At 38.9% G+C, this 25743-nt stretch overlaps 1 protein-coding gene across 6 annotated transcripts in view; it reads left to right on the forward strand.

Moving 5' to 3' along the window:
* LOC134352985 (microtubule-associated protein futsch-like) overlaps positions 1-25743 on the forward strand; it is a 111625-nt gene that overhangs the window by 45022 nt on the left and 40860 nt on the right. For all 6 annotated transcript variants that reach the window (XR_010019526.1, XM_063060715.1, XM_063060712.1 and 3 more), the window contains 8 exons: positions 1809-1898; positions 1989-2119; positions 3795-3930; positions 6878-6988; positions 7753-7888; positions 10165-10233; positions 16883-16962; positions 19131-24126. Coding sequence is in view for 5 of the 6 variants with exons in the window: in XM_063060715.1 (XP_062916785.1) it covers positions 1809-1898; positions 1989-2119; positions 3795-3930; positions 6878-6988; positions 7753-7888; positions 10165-10233; positions 16883-16962; positions 19131-24126 (5749 nt within the window). In the remaining variant the exon portion in view is untranslated. The remainder of the gene's footprint in view (positions 1-1808; positions 1899-1988; positions 2120-3794; positions 3931-6877; positions 6989-7752; positions 7889-10164; positions 10234-16882; positions 16963-19130; positions 24127-25743) is intronic.

Consider the following 25743-nt stretch of genomic DNA (forward strand, 5'->3'; position numbering starts at 1 on the left):
ATTTGTATTTAAATTGGATAACAAGTGAACATATACTAAGCTTTAATGAATGGTAATGGATGCTTCTAAAGTTTTTGACAAGCTCCTTTATGGTAGGCTGACCCAAAAGATGAATGCATATTGGTTCCAAAGAGTCCATGAGACATAGGAGCAGAATTAAACCATTCAGCCCATTCTCTTTCGACCCCATTCTCCTACATTTTCTCCATAAACTTCCATGCCCTAACTAATCAAGAACCTAACAACCTATAATACACCCTATAACCTGGTCTTCACAGCCACCTGTGGCAACAAATCTCACACAGATTCACTGCACTCTGACTATAGAAATTTCTCCTCATCTCTGTTCCAGATGGATGTCCTTCTATACTGAGGCTATGCCCTCTGGTCCTAGGCTCTCCCGCTATAGGAAACATCCTCTCCATGTCTACTCTATTCATTCCTGGAATCATTCTCATGATGCTACACTGAACCCTCTCCAATGTCCTTTCTAGATAAGGGACCCAAAACTGCTTACAATACTCTTAGGGAGGCCTCACCAGTGCCTTAAAAAGCCTCAGTGTTCCTTGCTTTTACAGTATATGGCAGGACCCTTGAGGGCATTAATGTAAGAGGGATCTTGAAGAGAATACTCATAGCTCCCTGAAAGTGGCAGTACGCTTAGATGGGCTGTTAAAGAAGGTATACACTATACCTGCCTTCATCAGTCGACATGTTAAGTATAAGAGTCAAGAAGTCATGTTGTAGCTGTATAAAACTTAGGTTAACCGCATTTGGAGCATTGTGTATAATTCTGGTTGCAACATTACAGGAATGATGTGGAGGCTCTGGAAAGGGAGCAGAAGAGCTTCATCAGGATATTGCCTGGATTAGAGACTATTAGCTATAGAGTTTGAACAAACTTTCTCTGAAGCTTTTGGAGGCCGAGGGGCAACCTGAATAAATATATAAAATTATGAGAGGCACAGACAGGAAGAATAGTCAGTGGATAGTAAGAATTTTTTTCCCAGGGTGTAAGCATGAATAGGTATCAAATAGATGCAATTCTGCAGAAGCAGTGCAGTACTAAAAACTCAATAGTAGCACAGTAGTGTAGCGGTTAGCACAACACTTTACAATACGTGTGACCTGGGTTCATTTCCCACCGCTCCCTGTGACCATGTGGGTTTCCTCTGGGTGCTCCGGTTTCCTCCCACAATCCAAAGATATACTAGTTGGTGGGTTATTTGGTAATTGTAAATTGTCCCATGATTAGGCTGGGATCAAATTGGTGGATTGTTGGGTGGTGTGGCTCGAAGTGCCTACTTCACGCTGTATCTCAACAAGTAAATACATCCTGGTCTTACCTCCCTGTAACAACAAGAAACCCAATAACATTTGCCCATCATTTTGATTTTTTGATTTCTTCAGCAAAGGTATGGCAGCTTCAAACTTTTTAATAATTTTAAATCAAAATTTATTGAAATTATCAGAGGAATAAAATAAAACTGAGCTAAAAGCCTGTCAAATAGATATAATTTTGTATTATTAATGGATGAATTATGTAAAATTTACAAGATTAATAACATTCTGATGTAAAGTTGAGTATCTGAAAATGAAGAAAAAGGGTTTATTGAAATTTGTTTAATGTCGATAATCGGAACTTTGAAAAAATAATGTATTGGTATTAGCTTCTTCGATATGCTATTGGATGTAAGTGGCAGATTGGTTATCAAGGTTATTTGCTGATTCTGAACTAATGATGAATCAGATTCCCATAAATGGGTGAAAATTTATGTGTATTTATTTATGGTTCTGTTCTTTTTCAGATTATATGCACTTTGAAGGAATTTAATGAGTATAGAGATTACCTCACCAGTATCAAATTAGATTTTGAAAGAAAATATGCCCAAGAACAGGTGAACGACCATACGTATATATGCATTTGAACCAAATTATTTTTCTATATTAGAAAATGGAAAATAACTATATCTATTTTGGATCTTAAGCACTTTCTTGTGAAGCAATTACTGAATCTTCAAGATCAAGGTCTTGCACAGGGAATAACCCTTTCCGACCTACAGGAGTGGCTCACAAATGAATCCAAGAAAAATATAAGCAGGAAGTCTCTAAGGGAAAGGTACATTTTTAAATGATTTTTGTAATTGTTTCTTTGACCAAGTGACATCCTTTGATGCATTTATAACAAGTTTAGTGTCGTTTGTTGTAGAAATTATTCCAACCCTTCGTAAGCTTTGTTTTCTGATGTTGAATCATAGATGAGAGCTTATTTGCGATTGTTGTGCATTCAGCAGTTATGTGGTTTAAAAAAATTAAGCGGTACCTTCTTTTCAGAGGTAGTAATGTTTAACTAATTTTTTAAATTATTGAGTGGAATGGTGAATAGATTGTAAGGGAGCACTGACAATGAGAAAAAGGAAAGCAGAACAAGTAGAGAAGTGGAAGCTTAGGTTTGAAAGGGTTCAATATAGGCATTGAAATAGGAGACATAGTCATGAAAATCATCCAATAAAAGCCAGAAAGTACTCTAATTTGAAAGGATATTTCAATATAATCTTAGTATGGGTGCTGTTCAACAGCTTGCCATGTTTGAACTAATTTTATGTAATTTTGAACCCAGATTTTGAGCTTGTGGCAGGATTGGGAATGCTTTCTAAGGTGCCATGAAAATGAACCATCAAGCCTATTTGTGGTCTGTCATAATCTGCCTAATTTCAGCTTGATGACCCAAGCATTGTCATGGCTCTTACCCATATAAATTTGTATACAATCATTGAAATAACACCTCCTCACATCAGATAAGGCTTGTCCATTACTTTTTCATCGGTGACAAACATTAGATCATCATTCACCAAAGCATAATCTTCAATTACTTGGTACTTCATATCAGAATATCGCTCTTGAGCCACACTAGTTGTATGCTCTTCAAATCAGTCTCCTCAACTGTATCGCTTTTATACTCTATCCTTTTTGCAGTAAAGGCTAATGCTCCATTTGCTTTTCTAATTACTTGCTGTGCTTGGATATTAAGTTTCCATGCTCTCTGTAAAAAGACACCTGAATCTTTCAAAATATTGGACCTTTTGCTGCAACTAAATGTATAATAACATGAGGTCATAATTAGTCTTGAAGACAATGACCCTAAGAAGCAAAAGAACATCAGGAAACAAGAAAATGGGATTTGGAGTAGGCTACATGTCTTGCCATTCAATGTGGTTCTGGTAGGTCTCAACTCCCTGTGTCCGTTCCTCAGGATTCTCAGTACTTCAATTTTTCAAATATTTATTTATCCTACTCTTTAATATATAAGGCTGTCTAAATGATGTTGCTTTGAGGGAATTTGAGGGTTTATCCCTGATGAAAATGAAGTGAGATTGCTTGCAAATGTCATTTGGAAAGGGAATTCATCCTGTCAGTCTGGTATCTGAACAGAAAAACATTTTTTTCATTAATATAAAAGATAGAGGAGTAATAACCAGTAACTAGATTTCAGAAACATTTTTCTTTGATGTTTTTTTAACATTGAAATTAATTGCTTTAAAACAGGAATAATCCAATCAGAAAGATTGTTGGCTAAATCTAAATGTACCATTTCATATTTGTTCTATACTTGTCATCGCATAATTTCCAGAGGAAAAATGTTCTTGAAATAAGTAAATTCTTTGTTATAATTTTTAGTCCTATTTCAAAAAGAACTAAAGAAAACTAAATAAAATGATCTGGAACACCTTAATGAAGGGCATATTATCATGTTATTTCTTTGCATATTGTAATTGGCTGTATTTTCCTAAAAGGTTTTTCAAAATGATCCAAACAGAAGAAAATATCAAAGACTTGATAAAAGAACAGAAATGCTGTGCTGTTCTGGCAAGTGGAACCAAAGATGGAAGCCCAAATTCAAAACAGCTGGTACACCAAATTCAACAAGAGGTGCGAATAAAAAAAATTCATTGTTCTAACATTGACTCTTCCTGTAATTCCTGATTCTCCTGTTATCAAAAATGTGTCTGTCTTTGCCTCCACAGCTCTGTCTTGAATGAGAAACCCATTGGGAAACTGTGCCCCTGGTTTTAGATTCTTCCAAGAAACTTTGTGTAAATAACCTTTGAAGCCCCCTCATTATCTTAAATAAGATTGCCTCTTTTTGGAGTCGAGGAATGTTACAGACCAGAAACGGGCTCTTTGATCCACTGAATCTGTCTTGACCATCAAGCACACCAATCCAACATTAATCCCATTTCATTTTCTCCTTATTCCTCTCAATCTCCCTCAAATTCACTGATACTTACTCTGCTGCCATTTCAGGCAGCATTGAAGGTTCTCCATCTCTCTTGCTCCATATAGAATGATTCTTCATTGCTGTTTCCGTAACAATTGTTTTTTGACCAGTCAGTGTGGTTAGCCCTGAGCTGAACCCCCTCAACCTGGAGGACTGGTGGACCACTCTTAGTCTGACCTCTACCTTTGACCTGTTTAGCATAGGTGTTTAGCATAAGAGCCAAAACACAAGGCCCTGACTCCAGCCTACATAGCTCTCTGGATTATTGAGGCACACATGCCTCCAAATCCTATGACAAGGTTCTGGTCCTCTCGCAGGAAATTCACTGATAGATTAGAAGCAATTTACAGTATCCAATTAATGTACCAAACTGCATGGCTTTTGAATGTGGGACAAAGCCAAACACCTGGAAGTACTTGTGGTTACAGGAAGAACATGCAAAGTCTACACGGGCAGCTTTGCTTGTCAGGATTAAATGTAGATTGCCAGAGCTCTACTCACTATACCATCCCGTCTAAACTGAAGAATATAGAGCCAACTTTGTTTTTAGGGAGAATGGAAATTGTAATGACAAGATTATGAATAAGTATGTAGACAGCAATGCAAATTTTAGATACAAAACATTGCTTAACCTAGCACAATGTCAACAAATATTGAAGTGATGACTCAATCGTTTGGTGCAAGTTAAATAAGAAATGTGCAGCAGACTATTGGGTGCCCTATTTATTATGGACAGTAGAATAAGGTAGGCAAGTCATGAATTTATCGGAAAAGTCCACTCCAGAAGCAAGAAAAAAGCATATTTTAAATGTTCATCACTGGATAACTGATATAGGCCATAAGTTGATCAATGTATGAGAAAGGAAAATGCCCGATCTGAGAAGTGTTGCAATATAAAGATCCAAACTGGAGTAGTTTCACTTCTGTAGTTGTGAAGACTGCTTCATTATTTAAAAGTTGTTATGAAAAGTGTGGAATTGATGACTACAGAATGAAGTTTGTGACAGGAACTTTTTCTGTTATTTCTTTAGAAGAAATTTTGTTCAAGAGATTTAGTGGTGAGGTAAAGCTGAGAGTCATCAGCTAATGTGGAAACCACTGTTAAAATTCTGGATAGTGTTGTCAAAGGGTAGAGGCTAGCTTAGAGGTGAGTGAAGGATTGATCCTTTGGGATTAGCAGAGGCAATGTTGCAGACTGAATAACTTAAGCTTTTGATCATATAGAAATTCAATCCACAGTTTACTCATTTGCTGAGTTGAACAGTATAAATAGAGTAAGCAGTTGCCTGAAGCTGGTTTCTTTGAGGATATAAGTGTCTGTCCATTTTCCCCATTCACTCTCCTGAGATTGCCACTTTCCTCAATTGTACAATAGTTTGACTTTATTCCTGATTTTAACTTAAATCATAAATCATTTTTATTGATGTTTCCCTTTAGAAAATGATTGGACATTGCTTGAATCAATTGAAAACTTTCAAAGCATTTAGTCATTTAATTATAGATAATGATAATAGATAATTATAGATCCAAACAGTAGATATTAGGTTAACTGGTTTATAATTCCCTGTTTTTTTATACACTTCTGATAAATGATTGTTACCTGAATTGAGAGAACTTCACATGATTAGAATGATATCCTCGTCCCTTAGAATAAAATACTGAATAACGATTACTAATTCAATAAGAACTTAAGTAAACTGTATCTCATGAAACACATCTGTGGAGTATGAAACGCTGTTACGTCATTAAAGCAGATTAGTAAGAATTTTTGAATTTAAAGGGAAGGCATTTGTAGAGCAGTAAGAGCAGAACAAGGAAGTGTGATTGATTGAATAGAGATATAAGGCCATAAAACACAGGAGCAGAATTAGGTCATTTAGCCCATCAAGTCTGCTGCGCCATTCAATCATGGCTGATCATTTTTTTCCTCTCCTGAGCCTTCTCCCCGTAACCTTTGATGCCATGTCCATCAAGAACCAATCAAGCTCTACCTTAAATACATCCAACGACCTAGCCTCCACAGCTGCCTCTGGTAACATTCCACAAATTCACCACCTTCTGGCTAAATATGTTGAACTAGCAATTCGTCAATGAGGCACTGGCCTGCTTTCTGCCTCAGGGCAAATTAAATAGCAATATTCTCCAGCCGAAACTCCTCCTGTAACATTGCGAGATAATTTTGCCTGTGTTGTCTTAAAAGAACCTTTCACTGGACTCTCCTGGCACAACCTATCTTCCCTAGGCAACACTAGATGGAGATACTTGCCAGGTAAGACTTTAACTGAATTTCATCATACTCCTATATTGCACCAACGTTCTCTAATTTCCATCTAAAGCTATGAATCCTAAATTCCAAGGATCAGCATTGGCACCCTGTCTTGCTACCCCATGATCCATCCCTTTTTTGCCCCACACCACCATCTGACTTCTCTCAGTTTAACCATTTCCAGTTCCCTGATGCTTTCTTTTCCACCAACCACTATTCAAAGATTGTTGGGTGCTTAATTTTTTGCACTACCATTTAAATACTCCTGTCAAACAACAAGGATACAACATTTAACACTAAATTGTTAGATTATTTATTTTTGATTATTTCAGGAACTGAATATAAAGGAAAGGTCAATTTTGATGCGACTTGAAGAAGATGTAAAAAGTGAATTTAATCTGGAAAAGAGAAGAAGGAAAGCTAAGGAAGAGAGAGCGAGAAAGGTATGTTTTAGTACATGATTTTCTGGTGTATGCGCTTGTCTGCTTAAAGGTGTTAATCTAAGTTTAAGGATGAAAAAGATTTCTGATCCACTGTCAAGTGTTTTCATCTTTCTCTCTACTGCCCCTCATGCCACTGGTGTTTAGGGTAGCAATGATGGTCCTCCATCTCTGGCGGTGTTCTGGGCTTCCTTCATCATGTCATTAGCTTTGTTTTCACTACTGTCAGTCATGCAAGTTCTGGTGGAGAATACCACTGCACTCTGATGTAGAAGGATTCTTTATTGCTGTTTACATAACAGTTTTGTTTTACCATTCCGGGTTGTTCGCCCTGAGTTGAACTCCCGAACCTGAAGGACCGGTGGATCATTCTTAGTCTGGCCTCGACCCTTTGACCTGTTTGGCATGGGTAACCCCAGCAAGAACTGAAACATATCTCTCCAGGTTCTTGAGGCACACAAGCCTCCAAACCATGAGAAGGTTGTGGTCCTCTTAGAGAAAGTATTTTCATAGTTGATGAAAATAAATTTAGTTTCTTACTCAAGATGACAACTTACAGCATTAACACTAGGGGTGAAGATTGGGCTTAGAACAGTGCTGTTTGTTTTCAGTGCTATGCAGCAGAATGACTCTAATTTGCAATATTATTTAAGGTACACTTTTAGCATGACTCATGACATTGAGAAATTAAAATATTTCAATTAAATATAAATATCACATTTCTATCTAAAGTAAATTATATATGATGGTATATTATATTTTTATAGAGGCAAGAATCATTTGAAAGGAAGATGGACTACCAAATTCAAAAACTCCGTGAGTTTATTGAACGACAAGAACAGTTTGAAAGATGTAGAGGGGAAGGTGGTGAACGTGGAGGTGGTGAGCCCAGGGTTAAAAAAGGTAACAAAGTCTTTTTACTTCTCTTTAGTTTACTCACCTTTCTCTGTTATCTGGCTTAAAAGTGTTGTAGTATATTAAGACCATAAGACATAGGAGCAGAATTAGGCTATTTGGCACATTGAGTCTGCTCTGCCATTTAATCATGGCTGTTCCTTTTTCCCTCTCCTCAGCCCCACTCTCAGCCTTCTCTTCGTAACCTTTGATACTGTAACCAATCAAGAACCTATCAAGTTCTGCCTTAAATACACCCAACGACCTGGCCTCCAAAGCTGCCTGTGGTAACAAATTCCACAAATTCCCCACCCTCTGGCTAAAGAAATTACTCCACATCTCTGTTTTAAATGGATACCCCTCTATCCTGAAGTCATGACCTCTTGTCCTAGACACCCCATCATGGGAAACATCCTTTCCACATCTACTCTGTTTAGGCCTTGCAACATTTGAAAGGTGTCAGTGATATCCACCCTCATTCTTCCAAGTTCCAGCAAGTACAGACCCAGAGCTATCAAATGTTCCTCGTATTTCATCCCTTTCATTCCTGGAATCATCCTTGTGAACCTCTTTTGAAGCCACTCCAGTGCCAACACATCTTTTATAAGATAAGAAGCCCAAAACTGTTCACAATACTCAAGGTGAGGCCTCACCAGTGCCTTAAAATAGTGTTGTCTTTGATTTTGTGTGACTAGTTTGTGAATTACTAAGGAATACTTATAATTTTATTATAAACATACTTTTGTATTTTTCTGTTTATTAGTTGAGAATAGTTTCTGTTCAAATTGAAATGGCAACTGAGTAAAATCCAAACAATCAAGAAAATGTTTCTGGAGCTCTGGCAAATATAAACGGCACAAGAATTAACAGGAGCATCAAACAACATGTTGGAGGAACAAATGAGTCATGCAGCACCTGTGGGAGGAAGGAAATTGTCAACATATTGGGTCAAAATTCTTCAATAGGACCCAGAATATTGACAATTTCTTTCCTCACATGGATGCTGCATGACCCATTGAGCTCCTCCAGCACATTATTTGTTGCTCCAGATTCCAGTATCTGTAGTCCTGTGTATGCAGAGGTTAACTAATATTCTTCGTTCATTTATGTGACATGTCATTGACAGCACCAGCCCTCTCCATGTTTTAATTTTTTTCATAGAATATATGTAGATAAATGTCACAAAGTCAACACTAGACTACTTGAATAGATAATGGATAGCAGTGTCATAATTCATTTCCTGAAGAATATTTGAGGATCAGAGGGTTCTTACACCAATCCAGAAGTTTCCTTGATACACTGGCCTTGGGAAAGTAGTAGGGAGCTGCCATTTTGAATTAATGAATCCATGTTGTAAAAGCTCTCCCACAATTCCATTCGATAGTGAATACCAGCATTCGAACTCAGTGACAGTGAAAGCATGACGATACATTTTCAGGTCAGAAGCGAGCTACTTAGAAGGGAACTTCTAGACATCAAATTCCCTTATGTATACACCTTTTTCTTTTTTTGGTTCTAGGGATTTATAGTTTCAGAAATGTTGCTAAGGAAGCCCTAGAAATTTGCTGCCATGCCCTTTGTAAATGTTACACTCATCAATCATGCTGTGCCAGTGATGGAAGGGTTAAATGTTCAGAGGGGAGAAATGAGATACTTTCATGCATTATCTGCTTGAGAACTAAGTTACCTGCAGATAGAAGCACAACATCTGAAACTCATAAAATAAATTTCTAATTTTCAGCATCATATTTTCCTCTATTTTGAAGCAACAGGAATGCGAAAGTAGAATATGGATAGTATTGGTTGATGATGATTCCCCAAATTATTCAAACACACAGTGCCAGTCACCTTCAGGAAAGTAAAAGGAGGGGGAATGGAACTGAGGGAATTGCTTTGCTGAAAGCTTTCCCAGTTCTGGTGGGCTAAAGAATCTTTTTTAGTTGTCTTACATCTGTAAGATTTGACTGGAAATTTACATCAGTTGTGGAAAAGAATCCTGGTAGAAATGAAGTCGGAAACAAGTCTCTGAAAAATGTTGAGTAAATATGGTGCCTGGGAGATCAAGCTGATTTTTCTAGAACTAGATTTAAGAGTAGTTGAAAAAGGGACAAGGAAAATTATGGCAGAATCAGTCAGAGAATCGCTCAGAAATTGTATGCTGGGAGACAATGTTAAGCTTCTGGATAGCATTAATGAAAATGATGTTGAGTATATCGATGTGTATTTACCAATCTTTAGTTATGTCTGACTATGTTTGCCTTGCTATGACTATATATCTTGTATAGGAGCATCCAAAAAATTGAAGAAAACTGATTCAAGATGTTTGGATGACAAGTGGGCCCGACTATCCAGAGGTAAAATAACTCAGCAGGTCATGCAATATCTGAGGGAGGAAAGCAATTATTGATGTTTGGGTAAAACCCTGCATTGGGAACAGTATTTTGTTGTTTGCTATTGCCAAGAAAATTTTAAATCTTATTTTCATTTTCTGGCCTAATTTATGGCTTAAGTGGGACATATCTGCATTGAAAGTTTTCAGAATTTGTGATTACTTTGCTTTATGACATTTAGGTTCACTTCAGATGACTTGGTGCTTTGCTAATAGCTCGGGTAAATCATGTATTTTGAGTTATGTTCCATTTTGCAGGCTATAACATATAATGTTATCACCTTTGATGTGTTACTGTGAAATAACTCCTACAACACATAGTTTCTGGGACTACCATAGAATGGATTAATTTCAATTAAACTCAGCATTTATTTTAAATATGCTTTTGAATTGACCTGAAGCTTTATGAGGATAGTTGAGTTATAGAGATTAATTATCCAACTTAACTCAAAGAACATTAATTAATTTCTTGACACTTCAACTGCCTTCTTTTAAGGTCAGACCCCACCTGGAATATTGTGAGCAGTTTTAGGTCCCTTATCTAAGGAGAGATGTGCTGGCATTGGAGAGGGTACAAAGGATGTTCACTGGAATGATTCCAGAAATGAATGAAATGAAATGAAATATCTTTATTGTCATTGCATAGTACCATTTGTCATGCACCAATACAGTGAAAATGAGTTTGCAACTCCCATACTCACTGCTATAAAACAACAAATAAAATAAATAAACAATAAATAAAATCAAGTAACCAGCCAGTCCAACCAGCAACTGTAAAACCAGTATTAAACTAGCAATATAACAAATTTATGGATGATGCTTGATCGATTGGTTCAGAGCAATTATAACTCTGGGGAAAAAGCTATTTTTCAGTCTGGAAGTGCGGGCATAGAAATGGTTAATATATGAGGAGTGTTGGATCACTCTGGGTCTGTACTCTCTGGAGTTTGGAAGAATGACGGGGAATCTCATTGAGAGCTATCAAATATTGAAAGGCCTAGGCAGAGTTGATATGAAGACGATGTTTCCTATGGTGGATGAGCCTAGGACGAGAGGGATCAGCCTCAGAATGGAGGGACATCCATTTAGAACAGAGTTAAGAAGGAATTTCTGTAAATGGAAAAGCTGTGCTGATTTATCCCTGATGACCTAGTTCATTACATTGCACCCAATCCAGAATTGCCTTTTCCCTAGTGGATTCAACCCCAAGCTGCTTGAAAAATCTATCTTTCAGGTATTCTGAAAATCCCCTCTCCTAGGATCCGGCATCAACCTAATTTCCCCAATCTACCTGCATATTGAAATCCCCCATGACTATCATAACATTGCCCATTTTATATGTCTTTTGTAGCTCCCATTGTAATTTGTATCCCACATCCTAGCTACTGTCCAGAAGCCTGTATATAACTCACATCAGGGTCTTTTTACTCTTGCAGTTTCTTAACTCCACTCACAAGGATTCTACATATTCTGATCCAAGGTCATCTCCTTCTAAGGTTTTGATTTCATTTTTTACCCAACAAAGCCACCCCATCCCTTCTGCCTACCTGTCTGCCCTTTATATACAGTGTGTATCCTTGGATATTAAGCTTCCAACCTTCTTTCAGTCATGACTCAGTGATGCCAACAATGTCATTCTTGCCAATCTTTAACTGCGCCACAAGCAGCCTGCGATCCATCTCATCAGTCCCTGGAGAATCATCCACCTTCACGCCCATCATCTCAGCTAATACTTCTTCCTTTTCAATATCAACATGTTCTGGAACATTCCCATTCCTCTCCATGATATCTGCACCAAAAATGCCTTTCTCCTTAGTAAATACAAAGGAAACCTTAGTCACGCTCTCTAGCTCCACACACACATTACTCCTTTGGTCTCCAAGAAGGCCTGTTCTCTCATTGCTTGCCCTCCACATAATGCCTTAATTTTAAAAGTATAGAAAAGACAAACTACTGTAACAAACTGAGTAACCAATTAGGTATTTAAGTGAAATACATAATTAGATCACTACCAATACTATTACAGTACCAAAAAACTGTACATTGGTTCCTAATAGTTATTAATGGAGAACTTCATCCTGTGTACCTACTGTATTAGTTTGATTGACAGTAATTTAACAAAATCAGTGCAGATACTTAGTGTAAATAATGGACTACCTTCAAACAATGCTTTTGATTATTGTATTTTCAAAATCTTCACTTTCATTGCAACATTCAAGATGATTGATGATACCTTCAAATTCTTAGTAGCTATTGAAGTAGAAAAATTGTTTCATTTTTGCTCACAGCCATTGTTGGTATCGCCAAGCCTGAATGTTTGAAACCACAGTGAACAAAACGGTCCTGACTTGCCAACTATCAGTGACAAAAATCATTGGTTTTTGAACACAAATACACACAACTTACACTTGTATCTGCCTACCTGGACTCCATTTTGTCACCCATAGTTCAGTCCCTCCCCACCTACATCCGGGATACATCCCATGCCCTCCACCTGTTCAATAACTTCCAGTTCCCCGGTCCCGACTGCTTCATTTTCGCTCTGGATGTCCAATCCTTATACACTTCCATTTCCCCATCAAGAAGGCCTCAAAGCTCTCCGCTACTTTCTGGACAATAGACCTCACCAGTTCCCCACCACCACTACCCTCCTCCAGTTGGCGGAACTGATACTTACACTTAATAACTTCTCTTTTGGCTCTTACCACTTTCTTCAGACCAAAGATGTAGCTATGGGCACTTGCATGGGCCCCAGCTATGCCTGCCTCTTCATTGGTTATGTGGAACAGTCTATGCTCCAAACCTATTCTGGTACTGCTCCCCAACTTTTCCTTCACTACATTGATGACTACATTGGTGCTGCTCCCTGCACCCATGTTGAGCTTGTCAATTTAATCGACTTTGCTTCTAACTTCCACCCAGCCCTCAAATTCACTTGGTCTATCTCTGACACTTATCTCCCCTTTCTCGGTCTCTCGGTCTCCATCTCTGGAGACAGATTGTCCACTGACATCTTCTATAAGCCCACTGACTCTCATAACTACCTTGACTATACCTCTTCCCACCCTGCCACATGCAAATATGCTATTCCCTATTCCCAGTTCCTCCGTCTCCGCCGCATCTACTCCCATTTTGAAGCTTTCTGTTCCAGGACATCTTAAATGTCCTCTTTCTTTAAGGATCGTGGTTTCCCTTTTGCTGTCATCAATGATGCCCCCACCCGCATCTCCTCCATTTCCTGCACTTCAGCCCTCACCCCATCCTCCCGTCACCACAACAGGAACAGAGTTCCCCTTGTCCTCACCTACCACCCCACCAGCCTCCGGATCCAGCACATTATCCCACGCAACTTCCTCCACCTTCAACAGGACCCCACCACTAAGCACATCTTTCCCTCTCTACCCCTCTCCGCTTTCCACAAGGATCGTTTCCTCCGCGACTCCCTGGTCCACACGTCCCTCCCCATGGATCTCCCATCCGGCACTTATCCCTGCAAGCTTAAGTGCTACACTTGTCCCTGCACCTCCTCTCTCACCACCATTCAGGGCCCCAAACAGTCCTTCCAGCTGAGGCAACACTTCACTTCTGAGTCTGTTGGGGTCATCTATTGCATCCGGTGCTCCCGGTGCGGCCTCCCCTACATTGGTGAGACCCGATACAGATTGGGGGACTGCTTCGTCGAGCTCCTCTACTCCATCCGCCACAACAGACAGGATCTCCCAGTAGCCACCCACTTCAACTCTGCTTCACATTCCTATTCGGGTAGGTCCATACATAGCCTCCTCTACTGCCATGATGAGGCCAAACTCAGGTTGGAGGAGCAACACCTCATATACCGTCTGGGTAGTCTCCAGCCCCTTGGCATGAACATTGAATTCTCCAACTTCCGGTAATTCCCTCCCCCTCCCTTCCCCCAACCCAGTTTCATTCTGCCCCCTCCCCCAGCTGCCTATCACCTCCCTCATGGTTCCGCCTCCTTCTACTACCCATTGTGTTTTCCCCTATTCCTTCTTCACCTTTCCTGCCTATCACCTCCCTGCCTCCCCTCCCCCACCCCTTTATCTTTCCCCTTACTGGTTTTTCACCTGGAACCTACCAGCCTTCTCCTTCCCACCCTCCCCACCTTCTTTATAGGGCCCCTGCCCCCTCCCTATTCAGTCCTGACGAACGGTCTTGGCCCAAAAAGTTGACTGTTCGTTTCCACGGATGCTGCCCGACCTGCTGAGTTCCTCTAGTGTGTTGTGCATGTTGCTTTGACCCCAGTATCTGCAGAGTATTTTGTGTTCACAACTTACACTATTTAAAAACTGTTTGCTCTAAGAATGGTGCAGTTTTTGACAGCCACACAAGTGCATGCGATTGACAGTAGTTAGAAACTGTTCAGAAACAGTCTTCTGTCCAGTTAAGACATAGTGTACCAAATAAACAAAGCTAATACAGACCAAGATTGAAGAAATGTCCAAAAATACAGTTATTTAGAAATAGTTACGCCATCTGCTGTTCTAGCTTTGTGTCATCTGTTGGACAGACTAATCTCTACCAATACAATTACTATAGCAAGCATATCTGCAGATGCTGGTATGTTTTGTATGTTCTCCCTGTGTATGGAGTATACTATTATTTCTTGCCTTACCTTGCAATTTCTGTCTCTTACTTGTTTCTTTCCAACACAGGACGGTAAAGTTCTTAATTGGAAATTATTTCTCAGCACGGAGTTAAGGAATAATCTTTTATATTGATAGACACAAAGGTTTTTGATAAGCTGCATGCAAATTGGAAAAAAATGCTTTAAAAGTATCTAAAATATAATTTCATTTGAATTACAATACCTATTTCTTGACTTGCATCATTTGTGGTCATGCACTTTAAATGCATATTCTTTTTTATCAGATTGTTTTAAATAACACATGTTTCATCTGTGAAACTTTATCCTGGATAACTGGGAATTATATTTCAGGAATAACATCAATCTAATTATACAGTTGAAGTCAGAAGTTTACATACACTTAGGTTGAAGTCATTAAAACTCATTGTTTAACCACTCCACAGATTTCATATTAGCAAAGTATAGTTTTGGCAAGACGTTGAGGACATCTGCTTTGTGCATGACATGAGTAATTTTCCCAGCAATTGTTTACAGACAGATTATTTCACTTTTAATTGACATATCACAATTCCAGTGGGTCAGAAGTTTACAAACAAAATCAAAAGAAATCAGCCAAGACCTCAGGAAAAAAAATTGTGGACCTACACAAGTCTGGTTCATCCTTGGGAGCAATTTCCAAACGCTGTTCATCTGTATAAAGAATAGTACGCAAGTATAAACACCATGGGACCACGCAGCCATCATACCGCTCAGGAAGGAGACGCATTCTATCTCCTAGAGACGAACGTACTTTGGCGCGAAAAGTGCAAATCAATCCCAGAACAATAGCAAAGGACCTTGTGAAGATGTTGGAGGAAACAGGTAGACAAATATCTATATCCACAGTAAAACGAGTCCTATATCGACATAACCTGAAAGGCTGCTCAGCAAAGAAGAAGCCACTGCTCCAAAACCACCATAAAAAAGCCAGACTACAGTTTGCAAGTGCACATGGAGACAAAGATTTTACTTTTTGGAGAAATGGCCTCTGGTCTGATGAAACAAAAATTGAACTGTTTGGCCATAATGATCATCGTTATGTTTGGAGGGAAAAGGGTGAGGCTTGCAAACCGAAAAACATCATCCCAAACATGAAGCATGGGGGTGACAGCATCATGTTGTGGGGTGCATGGGGGTAGCAGCATCATGCTGTGGGGTGCTTTGCTGCTGGAGGGACTAGTGCACTTCACAAAATAGATGGCATCAAAATTATGTGGATATATTGAAGCAGCATCTCAAGACATCAGCCAGGAAGGTAAAGCTCGGTCGCAAATGGGTCTTCCAAATGGACAATGACCCCAAGCATACCTCCAAAGTTGTGGCAAAATTGCTTAAGGACAACAAAGTCAAGATATTGGAGTTGCCATCACAAAGCCCTGACCTCGATCCGACAGAAAATTTGTGGGCAGAAATGAAAAAGCATGTGCGAGTAAGGAGGCCTACAAACCTGACTCAGCCTACAAACCTGATTCTATCTGGAGGAATGGAACAAAATTCCAGCAACTTATTGTGAGAAGCTTGTGGAAAGCCACTCAAAACGTTTGACTCAAGTTAAACAATTTAAAGGCAATGCTACCAAATACTAACGACGTGTATGTAAACTTCTAACCCACTGGGAATGTGATGAAATAAATAAAAGCTGAAATAAATCATTCTCTCTACTATTATTCTGACATTTCACATTCTTAAAATAAAGTAGTGATCCTAACTGACCTAAGACAGGGAAAGTTTTCTAGGATTAAATGTCAGGAATTGTGAAAAACTGAGTTTAAATGTATTTGGCTAAGGTGTATGTAAACTTCTGACTTCAGCTGTATCTGTGTTCTTCTTCATTGCCTCAGGGAATCTGTATCTAAAGAGTTCTATAGAGAAACATTATTCTTAGCTTTTCTAGGAATTCCAACTGATTCATAAAAGCTCTTCCAAATATCTAAATTTTGTTACAGATTTGAGATTTGTTTCTTTCCAGGTGAATGCGCAATAATCCCTGAAGGTCAATTCGCAGTGGTTCAAGAAAGGGAGCAGATGCAAGTTCCAACAAAACCAATGGTGTGTTTAAATTACTTTGTTATTGTATAGTTTTGCATAATTGTGTGGGTATTAAAAATGGTAAATAACTATATTATAAAATCAGTATGTTTTATCAAGTTAAAATTACTTATGGAAATGTTACAAAAAGTCATGGCCATACTCTTGCATTTGTGTAAAAGAGCTTTTGTGTAAAAAGGCTTAATCACATATTTTGGACACGGAAGCCTGTAATTGTACATACACCTAAAAGTCTTGGCATGTAACCAGCTGCAATCCTGCAACTTTTGAAAGCTCTGTAAAGCTCTGTTGTCATTTAAGGTTTCATAACTATGTCTTATTTGTACTTGAATTTTCCTGGGATCTTTGTTGTTTGTAATTAATAAATAAATAAATACATACATACATACATACATACACACACATATATATGATTTGGATGGCAATAAACATGATCTGATTAGTAAGTTTGCAGACAACACAAAAACTCGTAAAGTCATAGATAGAGAAGAAGGATGTCTAAGCCTACAGCAGCGCATAGATTAGGTGGGTAGAGATGGGATTTTATCAAGACAAGTTTGATTTAGTCTTTGAGAAGTCAAATTCTGGTAGACTGTGTAAATGGTAGTAATCTTCAGAACATTAACGTGCAAAGAGAGCTGGAGTACATGTATATAGCTCCTGGGGTTTTGATAGAAATTTTTGCATCTCAGGTCACCACGGGGAAGGTCCTGGAAAACTGGAGGATACACAGGTGGACAGTGTAGGGAAGAAGGCATTTAATAAGCCTGGCTTCGTAGACTGAAGCATTGATTATGCAATGTTGCAGCAATACAAAACATAGTTTAAACTGCACTTGGAATATTGTGTATAATTCTGATTGCAACGCCATGAGAAAGATGAGGTAGCAATAGTGAGAGTGCAGAAGAGATGCATCATGTTGTTGCCTGGAATTGAGGGTGGTAGTTATAAGGAGAGATCGGATAGATTAGATTTATTCTCACTGGAACATAGGAGACTGAGCAGTGACCTTGAAGTTTATTAAGATAATGAGGGTTGCAGAGAGGATAGATAGGCAGAATCTCTTCCCAGGGCAAGGGTGTCTAGAAGTGGAAGTCACAGCTTTAATATGAGAGGAGAGAAGTTGAAGCCATCTGAGGGGTAGGTGCTTCAGGATAAAGGATAGTGAGTATCTGGAAGAAGCTTCCAGAGAAGGTAATCACGGTTGGTACATTTACAGCATTTAAAAGGTATTTAGACAGGTACTTGGATAGATAAGGCACAGAAGAATGCAGGCCTGATACAAGCAAATGGATTGGTATAGATGGGCACCAATGTGGCAAAGTGGGATAAAGAGCCCATTTCTGTCCTCAATGATTCTGTGATATATAATTTTTAAACTCTTGGCAAAATGCCCTTTCTGCCGGCTACTTGATAGAAAACAAATCAAGCATCTGTGTATGTGAAATAAACAATTTGTTGTATTTAAAATTTTGTTAAAGTGGTAATAGACACCATATCATTTGCACAACTTTCATTTTTGATCACCCATGCAAATCCATTTTACAATCCTTGAAAGGGGTAGGAGCCTCATTATTATATGTACCACTCCATGTAATATTAACCATTCACTAACCCACGTGTATGTTTTTGGGATCCACTAAATTAAATTTGATAATATTGCAGAAGGCTCAAAAATGTTAAGTGCTAAGATCATATTAATACCAAAGGAGAGAAGAGTGTTCCTTTGAATTCAAAAAGAAGAAAGACATCAGCTAGTGGCTGACCTTCTGATTGTAATATCCTGCTTGGTATAACCTTACTCACAGCCATGTTATCTTCCTATTATCCTGTATTACTCTTCCTTGGGGATAATGAGATGTATTGGTGTCTGCTTGATGACCACAGCCTGCTCAAAGCATTTTCAAGACACCCAGGGTTTGAAATAGACTGGATCTCTGGACTGACCATGCTAGGCATCTGGCTGTTACGCTGTGATTACTTGATTATCGATAGTTAGAATATACCACATTTAATTAAATTTGTAAGCTATAAATAACTTGAAAATATGAATGTATTGTATTTTTGCCATTATAAGTATGTTCTACTGATATACAGTAAGTAATAGTAAGTCCTAAATAAAATGATTACAATGTTTGATTTTTATTGTGATTTTCTTCCCTGTACAGATGACCTTAGAAGAACTAAACAGATTAATTCAAAACATAATTGCATTTGTTGTAGGAGTATTGACCAGCATTGTATATCCAGCACTTCAAAAGTATGAAGAAATTAAGTCAGATCTCAATAAAAGTCAAGATTTCTCTGAGGATTCAGAATCCACAGAGCAGCAAATTCCTCATATTCCTACCAAAGGGCCTCAATTCATTGATAGTAAAATTGGTACTGAAGAAATTAAATTATCTGAAAAACAAGTTGGAACTGAATTGCTTGAAATGTCTGAAAAGGGAATTGAAACAGAATTAGTGGAAGTATCTGAAAAGGAAATTGAAACTGAATTACTAGAAATGTCTAATAAAGAAGTTGAAACTGATTTACTTGAACTGCCTGAAAAAACTATGGAATCTGATTTAATTGCAGTATCTGAAAGGGGAATGGAAACTGATTTAATTTCATTATTGGAAAAGGATGTGGAAACTGATTTACTTGAACTGTCTGACAAGGAAATTGAAACTGACTTAATTGAAGAGATTGGAACTGAAATGAAAACAAAAGAAATTCAGAATTCCGAAAAGGAAGTTGAAACTGATAAAATTGAAGTCAATGAAAAGAAAGTTGGTACTGAAAAGGAAGACTTCCCTATAAGTGGAGAACCTGGTGAGAGCGAGATGTCTGAGGGGATTGAGGAATCTGAGGAATCAGAGTCAGGGGAAAGTGAAGAATCTGTTGAAAGCCAGGAATCCACTGAGTGTGAAGACTATCCTGAGGTTGAAGAGATTGTGGAGCCTCAGGATTCTGACAAGAGACCAGGAAGCATTTTAAGCCTAGTTTCTGCCAAAGACCAAGAAGATACTCAAAGCCCAGTTCCTGGTAAAGATCAAGATATTGCCGAAAGCCCGGAAGCTGTTAAAAGCCCGGAAGCTGTTGAAAGCCCGGAAGCTCCCGAAAGCCAAGAAGCTGTTGGAAGCCAAGAAGCTGCCAAAAGCCAAGAAACCATTGAAAGCCTGGAAGCTTCCGAAAGCCAAGAAACCATTGAAAGCCTGGAAGCTGCGGAAAGCCAAGAAGCTGCCGAAAGCCAAATGGCCAGTGAAGATCAAGAAACTGCTGAGAGCCAAGGAATTACTGAAGAAGAAGAAGAAGAAGAAGAAGAAGAAGAAAAAGAAGAAGAAGAAGCAACTGATGAGCAAGATATTGCTGAAGGCCAACTTCCCAAAGACCAAAAATTGTCTGAAAGCCTAATTATTGCTGAGGACCAAGAAGTTGCAGAAGATCAAGATGCCATTGAAAGCGAAGGAGCTGCCAAAGAACCAGTTACTTCCAAAGATTCTGATGTTGAAATTCAAGATGTTGGTGAAAAACAAAGTCTCATTGAAAGCCAGCCTTCCTCCATAAGTCAAACTTCTTTAGCAAGTGAAACCCAGGCCATTATACAAACACAAGATGACACAGAAAAGCCAGATTTCACTGAAAATATGTCAGCTGGTCAGATTTCTCCATCAGAGATGAGTGACATTGCTGATGAAATGGTCAATGATGTCATTGTATCTGTTAATGAAAATCCCCTAAGTTCGCCTATGAAACTACTGCCCTCGCTCAATTACCTTTGTGAAGTTTTAAGTAAATGTCATGAAAAGGTGGATGTGGATAAGAGAGATGTTCTGGCTATTTGCAAATCCCAAATACTTCCAGCAGCTGAAAATATTTTAAGAGTAAGTCTAGAAAAATTAACTGCAGCACACCCTCATCTGGTATATATCCTCACCGGTTTTCCTAGTACACAAAAGACAAATGTGAATTCCAGGAAATTAATTTTTAGTTGCAAAGTCCATTGCCTTGCCATTGATATTGTAAATAATATTCTTCAGAATCTGCATTGTATTCTCATAGGTGATGTTATTGATACTATCTTAAAATCCAAACCAACAGCCTCATGTTTATATGATAAAGATAATGGAACAGTTAAAAATGAACAGGTTCCTAGTTCAGAAACTAAAACATCAAGTCCCAAAAGTGATGATCTTTGCCTGACTAATATAGAACAAGAGTTTTCCAGACCATATGTACATAAAATCTGTTTGAGACCTACAGAGGAACTTCCTAAAATAACTTCAGAATCACAGTGCTCTGAAATATTCAGCATTGTTGAAAGCATGAATAAGTTTGTATCAACAAGAGTTGAGGCTGTCACTTCTCCCAAAATGAAACCAGTTTTTTGCACTGATTCTCCTGTACCACAGTGCGAAAGCCCAGTAATAGATTTCAGTGAGGATGCTAAGAAAATAGTAATCCACATCCTCAAAGCAATACATAATGAAGTAAAAATAAAAGCAGTCACAAGACTTAAATGTGGAACCGATATGTCTCTGCTTCAAGAATCTATGTTAGTAGATGAAATACTTGATGCTATTTTGAATGCTGTTAGTGGTAAACGTCCTGAGGATTTCACTAAACTAAAAGTGCAGAGAAGAGTAAAGCCTAAAGCATCAGGTGGGTCCATGGAGATCCCAGAAACAAAGCCTAAGCCACCAGCTGGTCCTATGAAAATCCCAGAAACAAAACCTAAACCATCAGCTGGTCCTATGAAAATCCCAGAAACAAAGCCTAAACCATCAGCTGGTCCTATGAAAATCCCAGAAACAAAACCTAAACCATCAGCTGGTCCTATGAAAATCCCAGAAACAAAGCCTAAACCATCAGCTGGTCCTATGAAAATCCCAGAAACAAAGCCTAAACCACCAGCTGGCCCTGTGGAGATCCCAGAAACAAAGCCTAAACCATCAGCTGGCCCTGTGGAGATCCCAGAAACAAAGCCTAAATCATCAGCTGGTCCCGTGGAGATCCCAGAAACAAAGCCTAAATCATCAGCTGGTCCTATGAAAATCCCAGAAGCAAAGCCTAAACCACCAGCTGGTCCCGTGGAGATCCCAGAAACAAAGCCTAAACTGAAAAAAAAACATATAAAAACAACTGAGCAAATGATTTCCACACCCAAAAGTGAAACACTTCCTGCTGTCAATATTCCTGGAATGGTTATTTATCCGCAAATGGAGGAAGTTAGTCATATCTCATCCACTAAAAGCCCATCAGTACAAAAGCAACAGAGAAAAATTGACACCAAACCAGAGGAACCAAAGAAAGATAAAAAACTCCCAAGTACGTCCAGAAGAGATTCCAAGCTACCAAATCAACATGATCTTAATGAGGAGGAGCTTACTTATAAACCAAAAGATATTCCTGAGGGGAGCTTGTTAGAAAAATTGTTCAAGTCTGAGGGAACTTCAACATCTGATCTTTATCCTGAAAGAAAACTAAAAGAGATACAAACCCTGCCCCAAAAATGTTTTGCCAAAGACAAAAAAATACAAACAAAATATAAAAAAGACAAACAACCACAGATAGGCAAAAACCTAAAACACCGAAAAATAAAGGACTCACAACAAACAAGCAAAGACACCAGTTTGATAGACAAGGAATCAAAACTGCCAGACAAAGACAAAGAACAAAAAGAATCCTTATCTGCATCTGACACTGAACTATTACCAGACAAAGAAACAGCACCTCTACCAGACCAGGAATCGACAGTAACACTGGACAAGCAATCAGCTCATCCAACAGATAAGGAGTCAGCACTTTTACTAGATGAGCAATTGACAATGCAACTGGAAAAGAAATCAACAGATGAGGAATTGGGATCAATGGCAGAAAAAGAGTCAACATCTTCACCTGAGGAACCAATGCTTCTAGCCGACACAGAATCTGCTGCAGTAGCAGACAAGGAATCAGCACCATTACTAGCCAGGGAATCAGCTTCACTAACAGATAGGGAGTCAGCAACACTGACAGACAAGGAGGCAGCACCGTTTCCAGCCAAGGAATCAGCTCCACCAACAGACAAGGAGACAGCACCATTATCAGCCAAGGAATCAGCTACAAAGATAGATAAGGAGCCAGCATTGTTATCAGCCAAGGAATCGACTCCAGAAATAGATAAGGAGTCGGCACTGCTATCAGCCAAGGAATCGGCTCCAGAAATAGATAAGGAGTCAGTGCCATTACCAGCCGAGGAATCACCTCCACCAACAGACAAAGACTTAGCACAATTACCAGCCAAGGAATCAGCTCTATCAATAGACAAGGATACAGTACCATTATCAGCCAAGGAATCAGCTCTATCAATAGACAAGGATACAGTACCATTATCAGCCAAGGAATCAGCTCTATCAATAGACAAGGATATAGTACCATTATCAGCCAAGGAATCAGCTCTATCAATAGACAAGGATACAGTACTATTATCAGCCAAGGAATCAACTCCACAGACAGATAAGGAGTTAGCACCATTACCAGCCAAGGAATTACCTCCACCAACAGACAAAGAGTTAGCACAGTTACCAGCCAAGGAATCAGCTCTATCAATAGACAAGGATACAGTACCATTATCAGCCAAGAAATCAGCTCTATCAATAGACAAGGATACAGTACCATTATCAGCCAAGGAATCAACTCCACAGACAGATAAGGAGTCAGCACCATTACCAGCCAAGGAATCAGCTCCACCAACAGACAAGGATACAGCACCACTGATGGACAAGAAATCAGTATTAACAGCAGAAAAAGAATCAGCACAATTACCAGAAAAGCAATCAGCTGTGCCACCACCAAGGGAGTCAGATCTACGATTAGAGAAGAGGAAAACATCTCTATCCAGTGATGCATCAACAGCAAGCAAAGAAGTAAAACAACCACCAGTCAAAGAATCAACACAACAAATGGATAAAGGACTAAAGCAACAAATAGAGAAAGGATCAAAACAAATACCAGACAAAGACACAAAAACTCCAAAAGTCAAAGACAAAAAAAGACATTCTGAGCCACTCCCTGATCTTAATCCAGAGCTAATCAAGGCAGTATCTCAGGTAATTGTGGGACTTATTTTGGACAGATTTGGTTTATCAGAAGGAAAAGAAGCTCGGGAGCATGTGGGAAAAAAACGACGGAATTCAGGTAAAGTTATTTTCTTAAACCATATATTAAAGTGTTCATTAAGATCAAGAAGATTTTAAAATGATATGAATATAACTATAGCAGTTATAAGACCAGTGTATTAAGAATAAAATACTTGGTATGAAATAGGCCTATGAATTGATTAATGTGAAATAGTATACTGCTGTTTAGTGATCAAACTAGAAAGGAAGTTTAATTCTAACACTTAATATGTGGGAGCTATCAAGTCTTTGTGTTATCCCTCTTTCAAAGCATCAAGCACAGGCCTGATTTTCTAAAGCAAGGGTACTGCAAAGCATTGTGTGCATTAAAACAGGCAATTACAAGCCTTGCCAGTATATTTTTATATGTAGCTATACTTTAGCCATTGTGTCCAGAATCTTCCAGGGGGCTGGAATCTGGGAAGAAGACGGAAGATTGGGGCAAAATGGTGGAAAGCAGGGTGTTGTGGGAGATTATCCAGGAGTAAGAAGTGAGGAAGATGGGGAGGAGATCATTGTGATGCAGGAAAGACATAGAAAGTTGGCACAGAGATGGGATTATGAAGAAGATATAATTCGAATCATATGAATGTTAAAAAACAGAAAGTGAACATTTGCTTCAACAAACCTACCTTTCTGTAAGAGGAATACACTCACTCATTTTCCTTGCTTTTACAGTCTTACAGTTTCTTTATCCTCTGGAATCTATCCTCATTTGTTTTTGAAAGTGGCAATTAAATCTGCTTCAATTATCCTTTCAAGGCAATGGATTTCAAATCATCATCACTCTGTTCATGTAAAAGATTTTCCCTCATGTTTCATTTGCTAATCATGGTAAATGTGTGCACTCTCCAGTTATCAATCATTCCAATAATGGTAATAGTTTTCCTTTTTCATGTGTTTAAGCCCTTTATCATGAGTAACATCTCCATCAAATCACCTCTCAACCTTCGAAGAATAATATGTGCAATTTCTGCAGTCGATCTTTGTACTAAAAATTCCTTATGTCTATAGCCATTCAACTAAATCTTCTGTGCATCCCATTGAGGGCCTTCACAACCATCCTACAAAGTGATAACAGACTGAAAACAATACTCTGGTTTTGGCTTACCAAGTATATAATTGACCATCAGTGGGTTCTCTCTCACTAGCAAGGGAGAGAGATGGACACCAGTAGGTCGCTGTTCTGAGGATACAATCTGCCGCGATGCTTTTCTGAGTCCCCCATCTTGCGGACTGACAGACTCTCGCACTCCATCAAGAGTGAAAAAGGGAGAGGGGGATCACTCAAGTTCAGAGGCCTTCTTCAACAGCAGCACACACCACATGCTGTTCTGATGCTTCAGTCTCCCACGACACTTCTGCCAGTGCCATCAGCGAGGAACTGGGTCACCCCGAAGGCCACCAGGCCACCCCTGGAGATAGCGAAATGACAGGTCACATGACGAGAACGAGAACCCATCACCCATGGAGAACCGTAGTTTGAGCTGCAGCCGTAGATCATGGACTCTGACAGGATCCCCACTTTAAAAGGAAGAGGGACATGAGAAAAGAAGAGTGAGCTGTTTTGCAAACGAACTGGAAGAAGTCGCCTGGGTCTGAATAAACCTCTGGCACCATCTTTTATAGTTTTTCA

This window comes from Mobula hypostoma, chromosome 10 (assembly GCF_963921235.1).
Source record: "Mobula hypostoma chromosome 10, sMobHyp1.1, whole genome shotgun sequence".
In the NCBI taxonomy this organism is placed as follows: Eukaryota; Metazoa; Chordata; class Chondrichthyes; order Myliobatiformes; family Myliobatidae; genus Mobula; species Mobula hypostoma.